Source organism: Belonocnema kinseyi, chromosome 1 (genome assembly GCF_010883055.1).
Source record: "Belonocnema kinseyi isolate 2016_QV_RU_SX_M_011 chromosome 1, B_treatae_v1, whole genome shotgun sequence".
Taxonomy (NCBI): domain Eukaryota; kingdom Metazoa; phylum Arthropoda; class Insecta; order Hymenoptera; family Cynipidae; genus Belonocnema; species Belonocnema kinseyi.
The window spans coordinates 107517852-107528745 of record NC_046657.1 but is presented as its reverse complement, the minus strand read 5'-3'; the positions used below and the strand labels follow the sequence as shown (position 1 = coordinate 107528745).

Sequence of the window (10894 nt, the reverse complement as noted above, 5' to 3'; positions counted from 1 at the left end):
CAAGCAAGAACTAGAAATAAAGACAGAAATGAACATTTAAACACAGATAACAGAATGTTTTTAGTGGTATTAATTGCAATTTTCAATTTTAAAACTTCCAAAAGAGAAGAAATTTTGAAAGTAGGTAACTTAAATTAAAGGATTTTTTATTGTAGATTATCAAAACCAAGAACTCTTCAATTTTAAAATAATGACAATTGAACGATATGTAGTGTGCAAGAGTTACAATCGACAACTACTTGATCTTGAAGATATTTAAACTGAAATCCTTATATTTTAATTATTTTAAACATGAGTCAAAGTTATCAATTCTGAGAATTCCAAACTTAAGAAATTTCAAATAAAAATTGTGAAAATTATAGAATTCTTAATTGTAAAACAAAAAACTTACCTAATTTGTAATTCTAAATTCTCAAAATAAAAAAAAACCATTTAATTTAAAAGACTGACAATTTAAATTTTGAAAAGGTACAAATGAAATTTGAAGATTCATAAATTAAAATTGTTGACTTTTGATGGTTTCGGAAATCAAGTCAAGTTTTTAATTCTAACTGTTCTGAAAAGAAGAAAATTTGATATTAAATCATCAAAATTTAAGAATTTTTAATGAAGAGTATAAAAAATTAAGAATTCATAAATTTGAATAGATTTATGACTCAATGGTCTACTCTCTAAATATAAATCAGTGAAATTTCAGATTGTGAGATTGGCGACAATCGTTTCTCTCTTTGTTTAAAATGAATTTGTATTTAAAATTTTTCGAATTTTTCCGCCTTTTTAAAACTTTTATGACAGCTTCAATTTGCAGGTAACTTTGATTCACTTTCTCAATTAAAAATAAAATTGAAATTAAATGTATTGAAAATTCGAGTAAAAAGGTTCAGACCCCCCGGCGTGAACGACGAGGAGACGTAATTTACCGTGACCGTAACCCTTCGCTCGATTCCTGGAAAACGAAGAAAAAAATGACAGAAAAAATTAGTGGCAACCATGCACTTGTCGTTGCAGCCAACATCTGTTTGAAGTGACGAGCTCTGCAATAAGGTGACTAAACATTTTTTAAATCGAACTAGGAAGACATGTAAAAACAAAAATTATTCCTCGTGAAAATAATTTGGTGGCCCTGAAAAGGGCCGATTGAATATGGGTATCAGACAATCTAAGCACGTTCTCCCCGAATACGACGAGCCAATTGGATATCCTTGGGCATGATGGTAACACGCTTAGCGTGGATCGCGCACAAATTGGTATCTTCAAAGAGACCGACCAAGTAGGCCTCGCTGGCTTCCTGCAGAGCCATGACAGCAGAGCTTTGGAAACGCAAGTCAGTCTTGAAATCCTGAGCGATTTCACGAACGAGACGTTGGAAGGGCAATTTGCGGATCAACAGTTCAGTGCTCTTCTGGTAGCGACGAATTTCACGCAAAGCGACTGTTCCAGGCCTGTATCTATGGGGTTTCTTTACGCCACCAGTGGCAGGTGCACTCTTACGAGCGGCTTTGGTGGCCAGCTGCTTCCTTGGTGCCTTTCCACCAGTGGATTTACGAGCCGTTTGCTTGGTACGAGCCATTCTTTTACGAAGCTGTTTCCAAAACAAGTTCTCAAACAATGATATAAAAGTTGCAACAAGCGCTTATTATATAGTCGCGTCATTTCTAATCTGATAGGTCGTTCAGCTTTGAGAAGGGAGGAACATCTGCTTACAAAGAGACCATATGCCATGGCTTATTCGTCAGTGTGGAAAAAGAGGGGAGAAAGTGCATCAGTCCGTTAGTGGGGGACTTGGTTTCTGATGTCTATATAATCGCGCACATTTGAAATTTTCAACATTCAGAGTTTAGCTCTTTTGTTGATTCTACCAACTTATTGAAAAAATGACTGGTCGTGGTAAAGGAGGCAAAGGTTTGGGAAAGGGAGGAGCAAAGCGCCATCGTAAAGTTTTGCGTGACAACATCCAGGGTATAACGAAACCCGCCATCCGTCGTCTGGCTCGCCGTGGTGGAGTCAAGCGTATTTCTGGCTTGATCTACGAGGAAACCCGAGGTGTCTTGAAGGTATTCCTTGAAAATGTCATCCGTGATGCAGTCACCTATACTGAGCATGCCAAGAGGAAGACTGTCACTGCTATGGACGTTGTCTATGCTTTGAAACGTCAAGGACGTACTTTATATGGTTTCGGAGGTTAAATTCAGAATTGATTCTAATACTGATTGCACACCATCGGCCCTTTTCAGGGCCAACACATGTTTTTAACGTAAGTGAAATCTATTCTGCTTCACCATGATTCATTGTGTTAAACGTTTTTATCAATAATAAGATGTTTCTTGGTCAAGATCAGTTTTTAAACGAGCTGCAATTCCTATATAGTACTGTTTTTCGTGCCTGTTTTCGTTTTTCTCCTCAAGACTCGTATTTTGCATTGTATGGCTCAAAATTTTTGTTTTGGATATGTTTCGTAGTATTTTCGATAAGTTACATCAAAATATAGTCTTATTAAAAGATTCACAATCTAGTCGAATTTTCATCAATATAATGAAATTTACCACCAAACAGTAGAAGTTTCAAAAAACGTACGAGAATTTCATTCATATCTTTTAGAACATTTTTATACTTGAAAATTATACTGTCTTATTTCAAAAGCTTTAAAATGATCAATTCTTGAGCACTCAAAACGTATTTCATTCACAAACTTATCTAAAATTCTAAAGTCCTCAACAGAGGATTATCGTCATAAATTGACAGATTAGCTGCCGGGTGCTTAAGGTACGGCACGAGGGACGCTTCCCTAAAGTTTTCGAGTTGAGGCCCGAGAGGTAGGACAAATCTCAGGTCCGAGATTTCGCAACGCGAACAAAAGGTCGACGACGCGCTGGAAAGATAGAAAATCTCAAGTCTGAATGATTTTATAATCAGTGATATTTTTAATTTTTGGGTTGTTCTCAATCCCTAATAGGGGTAATATTTGTAAATCTTTAAAAAACGAAAAGCGATGCTCATTTTGGTTTTGAATGACGAGTAATTTGATACATGTAACAAACATTTATCTTTTATTCCCTAGGTCGCTAGGGAGGTTACAAAAATAGGCTAACTTTGTCGTCACTCTTTCAACCACTCATTTTTCACGAAAAAAATTAATTTTCAAGAAAAGAATGAAATTGCTACAAATATTTTTTAAAATAATATGGCTGATAATATTTGATACATTATCAAAAGAAAAAATCTGGCGATTTCAGCACGGGTGCCTGATTTATTAAAATTTACAGAGAAAATTTTTGAAACAAATCGTAATTAGGAAAAATGAAATTTAAAGTAATAAAATATTAAGAGCTTTTGTATACTGAATACTTTGGGTGTAATTACAAAAGTTTTTATATTATGAAAATTATAATATTCAGCATCCTAGACTTCCTGAATTCACTCGATTATTTATTTTTTTTTTAACTTCTTAATCTTATAAGAATTAAGTATTGAACTTTAAAATCTTCTACTCTTCTCTTAAATTTTAGGAAATCATATGTGTTAAAAAATCTGTTTGAATTTTTTTTAAGTACATTTTTTTAAATAAAAATTATTTTAAATTTTCACACGATTATTAGAAAAATAATTCTGTTTTTCTAATCTTGTCAGACCTAATCTCCAATCTAAAAATTATTCAAATTTTTCCTAATTTCTTTTTAATTCTGCAAAAATAAAAAAAATGCTTTAAAGTTTTTCAGATGCTTTGAGTATATTTGAAATCTTCTGCAATGTTTTGAAATGTTGAAAAATATTCTTTTCAATTTAATTATTGAAATAAAAAATTATTTTAATTATTCCTTTAAAAATCGTTACAAGTTTTAATTATTTTCGAATTGTCTCAAAATTATTGAATATCTCTTAAACTTACTCAAATTTGAAAGAATTATGTTCCTTAATTTTTCTAAAGTTAAGTAATATGGAAAAATTACAAAATTTTGCTTCAAAATATTCTATGTACTTTTTAAACGTTTTAGGAAATAATAAAAAATGTTTTGTAATCTTTTTTTCTATTTTCACTTAGAATTCATTCCAAAACAATTATTTACATTTTTTCCCAAGGTGCTTCTTTCATTATCTTAAAGTCCTTCGTTTATGGACTTTTATTATTATTTTTTTCATTTTACATACATATCTATTATATCTTATCAAAATTTAATAAACAAACCTTAGATGTTAAGTGTATTTAAATACTAAAATTTTTTACGTTTCCAATTTTTCAGAAATAATTTAACAAATTTTATTTGTAATTAAAATAATATTTTTTTAAATCTCATTCAACTTATTCCAAGCTATCTTTTTTGAATTTTCAAAATTTATGCAATTACTTACTCTGATTGGAAATAATTGAACCTCTTGCAACTAAAAGCGGGGATTTTGCTTGAGAAGTAATGTGCTGAAAGTAACTTACAAAACAATCATTCGACTTTAATTTTAAAGACTGATAATTGTACGCAATATCCAGGCGCACCTTTCTTATTTATCTACAAGAATTTTTAGGGTTTTAATTTTTTTAAATCAGTTTATCCTACTTTTCTAAAACTCTTCTGAATTTTAAATTCTTTTTATTCTCATCAATTCTTGTCAACATTTCTTGAAATTATTTGATGATTTACATTAAAATTTTTTTTAATGTTATCGAATTAAGAAATGTTGATTTTAAAACCTTCTACACTCTTTTACGAAATTTTAGGAAATTGTTTAATGTGTTAAAAAATCTTCTTTAATTTTCTTTACAAGCACATTTTGCAAAATAAAAAATTATGAAAAATTTTCACAAGATAATTAGGAAAATAATTATTTTTTTCCTAATTTTGTCAGGTCTTCTATAACCTTGAACAATTATCCAATTTTTCCTGATTTTTTTTTTATTTTGTAAAATTAAAAAAAAATTGCCTTTAAAATTTTTCAAATTCTTTGACATTTTTTCACGTATTTTTAATGTTTTGAAATGTTTTTAAATATTATCCTAAAATTAATTTTTAAAAATAAAAAATTATTTTATTTATTTTTAGGAACCTAAAATAACGTTGTTCATTATCGCGAAAACATACAAAATTCTTGAATTCTACTATTCAAATTTTAGTTTACTTGAACTATAAAAATTCAATTTAAATAGAAGGTGCGCATATTATAATTAATATAAATTTTTGTAATAAAATTTGAAGGAGAGATTTCAGTGACAAGTATTTTGTATTCTAAAGAATATTTCTTTCTCCATATATATTTATTGTAAACGATTTTGGCCCTATTGCACGGGAACAATTTCAATTAATTTTTGTTCTCATTTAATTTAATTTCATTTAATCAGTGAGTACAATTTTATGTACATAATACTATTGAAACTGAATAAATATTATTGCATATAATTATTATTAGGAGTAATTATCCAAAAGAAATAAATTTCTTAATTGAAAGTGCTATTAAATATAATAACTAATCATACATTTAAATAAATATTGAAATACATCCTCCCCTTCAATTTAATTTTAATTGACTTTCAGTAACTTGAATTTTTCATTTTAATATAAAATTTTATGCAAGCCAGAACTAGAAGTAAAGACAGAAATTAACATTTGAATACAGATAACAGAATGTTTTTAGCGGTATTAATTGCAATTTTCAATTTTAAATCCAAATAAAAGAATTTTTGAAAGTAAGTAACTTAAATTACAGGATTTTTTATTGCAAATTATCAAAACCAAAAACTCTTGAATTTTAAAATAATGACAATTGAACGATATGTATTGAGCATGAGTTATAATCGACAACTGCCTAATCTTGAAGATATATAAACTGAAATCCATATATTTTAATTATTTTAAAGGTGAGTTAAAATTATCAATTTTAAAAATTCCAAACTTAAGAAATTTCAAATAAAAATTGTGAAAATTATAGAATTTTTAATTTTAAAACTAAAAACTTGCCTAATTTGTAATTCTAAACTCTCAAAATTATAAAAATCTTTAATTTAAAATATTGACAATTTAAATTTTAAAGAAGTACAAATGAAGTCTGGTAAAACTCTTGATGCTTTGGCGGAATTTTTGGAGTCGAAGGAAGTTTACCGTGAAGCTATCAGTTCTTTGAGGGGTAAGTTATTTGTTTATCAAAGTTTTAATATGCAATCACCAAAATAACTAGTTATTAGAAAAGATCAGAAGTACTGTGGGAATCTTTAAGTATAAACAATGTGTACGTGCGCTAGCAGGGACACAAAATAACGCTCGCGGGAGCGTTCTTATGCCACTCTGACACGCTCATGTTAAATTGCGTTCTTTAATGCTTAGTTTAAGTTGAAATATTACTATAAATTATACTATATTGTCTATTACTGATCATTTTGATATCAAACACGACTTTTTTTTACAAAGATTTAACCTCGCTCTATAAGTATGCCATTTTGTCCCAATGAAACATTTATTTTTCCAATTATAAGAATATAGAATGTTTGAAACAGAAAGGAAAAAATATATGTATATTTTTAAGTGAGTTGGGAGTTTAAATCATATGAAACTAATTGAAATTTGTATTCTGCAAAGTATTAAAATTTTTTCGGGACATTTTTATAATCAAATGTGCTGTTACTCGAATCACTTTGGCTACTATTCATTTTTAAAATAGTATGAAATTTAAATGTATAATAAGTATTAAATCAGTCTTTAATTAGAATCATAAACTCGCATATGATCATCGCACATATTTTATAATTTACCCCTCCGACATTCATCTATCTCAATTTGTATATATTCACTTCAATTTAATTTTTTTATGGAGATCCCAAAATAAAAAAATATGGAAGCTCTAAAAATTATGAATATTTTTCTTTTGCATAGACAAAAACTATATCATTCAAAAAGTCTAGTGGTATATTTGCAAGAATGTTCTCTTGCCATTTCTACGTTTCGCTAACGAAAAGCAGTGTCCCCAATCTTGGGAACTTTTTTCAATGCGCTTGCATTGCGCCGACAACCCGATTGGTCACTGTTTGCGCTATGATTTTAAATTATATAAATATTCAGATTTAATATTTATAATAAATAATGATTGAGCAATGTCCAAATAGAATTTTCGTGATCCTAAAATAAGATTTTGGAGTGGCAGATACAATAAATTCGATTTTAATAAAAAAGAGGTTATGACTTCTGCGTTGAGAGAAATGAATCATTTTTGTTTGTCCCAATTATTAATATTCTCTCTCTCTCGAGTTTTAAAATTAATTTTTTGTTTATTTCCGACAAGGTTACTGAAATAAAATTACTAAAATTACCAAAATTACCAAATAATAAATAAAGAATAATTAATTACTGCACTGATAAATGTAATATCATACATTTTTTTAATAAATAGAAGAATACCTGAAACAATTACTAATTAATTATTGTATAAATATTATAAAATATATAAAAATGTACAGAAAATAATGAAACGATATTTATACTACTAAAACAAAAATTTTTTGTATAAACTTAAACTTCTTATTACCTTTTCATTAACATTTGAAACATTTAAAATGCTAAATTAAAGAAAAAAATGTTTTCCTGAAGTCGGGATTAAAAACGATTTTGCATGGAAATCACATTATTTTTTCATCTGTTACTCAAAATTGTAATTTAGGATTAAGAAAACACTTTGAATGCATTTTCCAATCATTATTTCTCGTGAATATTATATCTGAATATTTATATAATTTAAAATCAGCGCGCTAACAGTGACCAATCGGGTTGTCGGCGCGACGCAAAAGCAGTGTAAAAAGTTCCCAAGATTGTGGACACTGACGAAATGGTCTGGAACAAAGGATCGATACTTTTTGTCGATGAAATCTGTGAGATTTCAAAGATTGTTAAAAATTGAAGGGGTGGATGCAATAACCACCTTCGCACTGGAACACGCGGCTTGGTTTATAAAACCAATTTTGTTCTTATTATATGAGCCTTGTTACTAAATTAGTTATTAATTATTACTAATAGATTAAATTTTCATGACATTCAAAAAATATACAGCAGTCAAATTTTTTCCAATAGGTTTTTTTGATACTTAAATTACTTGTAACAAAAAATATATTTTTTTCTTTTGACAATTCATTGCTTCTACTAAAGTAGTTCTACTTTAACACCCGGTTGTTCAATTTTTAACCAAACAGATAAATTTTCAAACCAAAAAATTAATTTTGTACCGCAAAAAAACAATTTTTAACAAAATTCAAGAACTCTCAACCACACAGTTGAATTTTTAACTAAAACGCATTAATTTTTAAACAAAAAATTTAACTTTTATACGGGAAGAAAACGAATTTTTAAAACAAATTCAAGAATTCTAAAGCAGAAAGTTTTCAACTAAAAAATATGAATAATTATACAAAAAGTTAAATTTTCTGTCTAGAAAAAACTAATTTTTTACATAATTTAAAAATTCAATTCATTGCATGTATTCAAACATTACATTATTCCTTCGTTAGAAAAATGTATTGTCCCCGAAAAGGGCCGATTTTTCTTGGCTCTCTCTCTCCTGCTTGATACGGCAGTCCTCATTGGGGACAGAATATTTAAAAATATTTCTTGTGCTAAGTCTGTAATAGGGTTGTTTCATAACTTTATACAAAATAATTTTTGAATGGATAATTAAAAACTAAACTAAAAAGTGTTTTATTATTTTGATTGTTAGGAAACTATTCTTAAAAATTTTATATAGGCTAAGCGGTCAATAACGACAGCGGCCAATAACAGAAGCGAATGTTTGAAATGCAGCTAAATGATTGGCCCAGACACTGTTAGTCTAGTCGCCGCTATACACAAGTCGCCACTAATAGTTTTGTCTGCTCTAATAGGTCCTCGAGATAAATTTTGTTAAAATAATTGTCCAAAAAATGTCTCCTGAATATGAATATCTTAGTATTTTACAAGCCATTAATGCATTTCTATCCCCAATGAGAAAGGTATAATGTATTGTTTAAATACATGCAATGAATTGAATTTTTAAATTATGTTAAAAAATTAGTTTTCTCTAGATAGAAAATTAAACTTTTTGTAGAATTATTCATCTTGTTTAGTTGAAAATTCAACTGCTTCATTGATAATTTTCGAATTATATTGAAAATTCGTCTTTTTTTAAAGTAAATTAATCTTCTGGTTTAAAATTTCATATTTTTTAGTTGAAAACTATCTGCTTTAGAATTCTTGAATTTGTTTTACAAATTCGTTTCCTTCCTGTATAAAAAATAAACTTTTTGTTTAAACATTAATCTATTTTAGTTAAAAATTCAACTGTGTGGTTGAGAGTTCTTGAATTTTGTTAAAAAATGGTTTTTTGTGGTACAAAATTAATTTTTTGGTTTGAAAATTCATCTTTTTGGTTAAAAATTGAACAACCAGGTTTTAAAGTAGAACTACTGTACTAGTAGCAATGAATTGTTAAAAGAAAAAATATATATTTTTAGTTGCAAGTAATTTAAGTATCAAAAGAAATCTCTTTCTCTTCCTCTCTTTCTCTTCCTAGTGTATCGCGATAGTGCATAGCGTGTAGGGTTCGCAGTGCGTTGTTGAAGAAGACTGTACCGCCAGCGCTCGACTCGGCCGAAATAGACCCCCCGCAGGCTGGGTTAAGGGAGGTCTATCAAGCTAGCACCTCCACAAACGAAATTCCCAAATTTCTTTATGTCACAATTTTGGGCTTTTTTTGGGCTGTATTGCCGATTTTTGGGCTCCGCTACATTTTGTGAAAATTCAAATTTTGAGTGGAGGTGCTGACTTGAATCAAGCCAGCACCTCCACTATATAAAAATTGAAAGAAAAAAAAATCAAACACGTCAGAATTTTGGGCTTTTTTTGGGCTCTTAAACGCACCAAAACTAATTTCCAAAAATCACCCCTACAAAATATAAAACCACCCCCATGTAAAAAATCAAATTCGGAAAAAACAAAGAACACCAGAGTTTTTGGCTTATTTTGGGCTCTGAAATGCATGGAAAAAACATAAAAAAAACTACCCATATTTACAAAAAACCACCCTCTTCGCAAAAAATGAAATTTTCACCAAAAGTCGGAGTAGGTATTTTTAAGAAGCCCAATAATCATAAACTCTACTGACACTGGAAAATTCTCAAAATATTAATTTTTGACAAAGTCATATATACATGGTAGAGAAGGGTTGATTTCATAAGTTAAGGGTTGAAGCCCAAAAATCGGAGTGGATATTTTCGAGTAGCCCGAAAAGCAGAGACTACTTTAACACTAGAAAATTTTAAAAAATATTTTTTGACAAAGTCATATATACGTGGTAGAGAAGGGAGATTTTATACGTTAAGGGTTAAAGCCCAAAAATCGGAGTGGATATTTTCGAGAAGCCCAAAAATCAAAGAGTACATTGACACTAGAAAATTCTCAAAAATATTATTTCTTGACAAAGTCATATATACATGGTAGAGAAGGGTTTATTTTATAAGTTAAGGGTTAACGCCCAAAAATCAGAGTGGATATTTTCGAGGAGCACAAATATTAAAGACTACATTGACACTAGTAAATTCTCAAAAATATTATTTTTTGACAAAGTCGTATATACGTGGTAGCAAAGGGTTGATTTTATACGTTAAGGGTTGAAGCCCAAAAATCAGAGTGGGTATTTTCAAGGAGCCCTTGAAAACCCTTAACTTATAAAATCAACCCTTCTCTACCACGTATATACGACTTTGTCAAAAATAATATTTTTGTGAATTTTCGAGTGTTTATGTAGTCTCTGATTTTTGGATTCCTTGAAAACATCCACTTCGATTGTTGGGCTTCAACCCTCAACTTATAAAATCAAACTTTCTCTACCACGTATATACGACATTGTCAAAAAATTATATTTTTGAAAATTTACTAGTGTCAATGTAGTCTTTGAT

General features: G+C 29.1%; 1 protein-coding gene across 1 annotated transcript; it reads right to left on the bottom strand.

Annotated features, from left to right (window-relative positions):
• Positions 1-1159: 1159 nt before the first annotated feature.
• On the bottom strand, positions 1160-1577 carry LOC117167746 (histone H3). The gene has a single exon (XM_033352903.1). It carries the CDS (start codon positions 1568-1570, stop codon positions 1160-1162), a length of 411 nt encoding a protein of 136 aa, XP_033208794.1. The 5' UTR covers positions 1571-1577.
• Positions 1578-10894: the final 9317 nt, after the last annotated feature.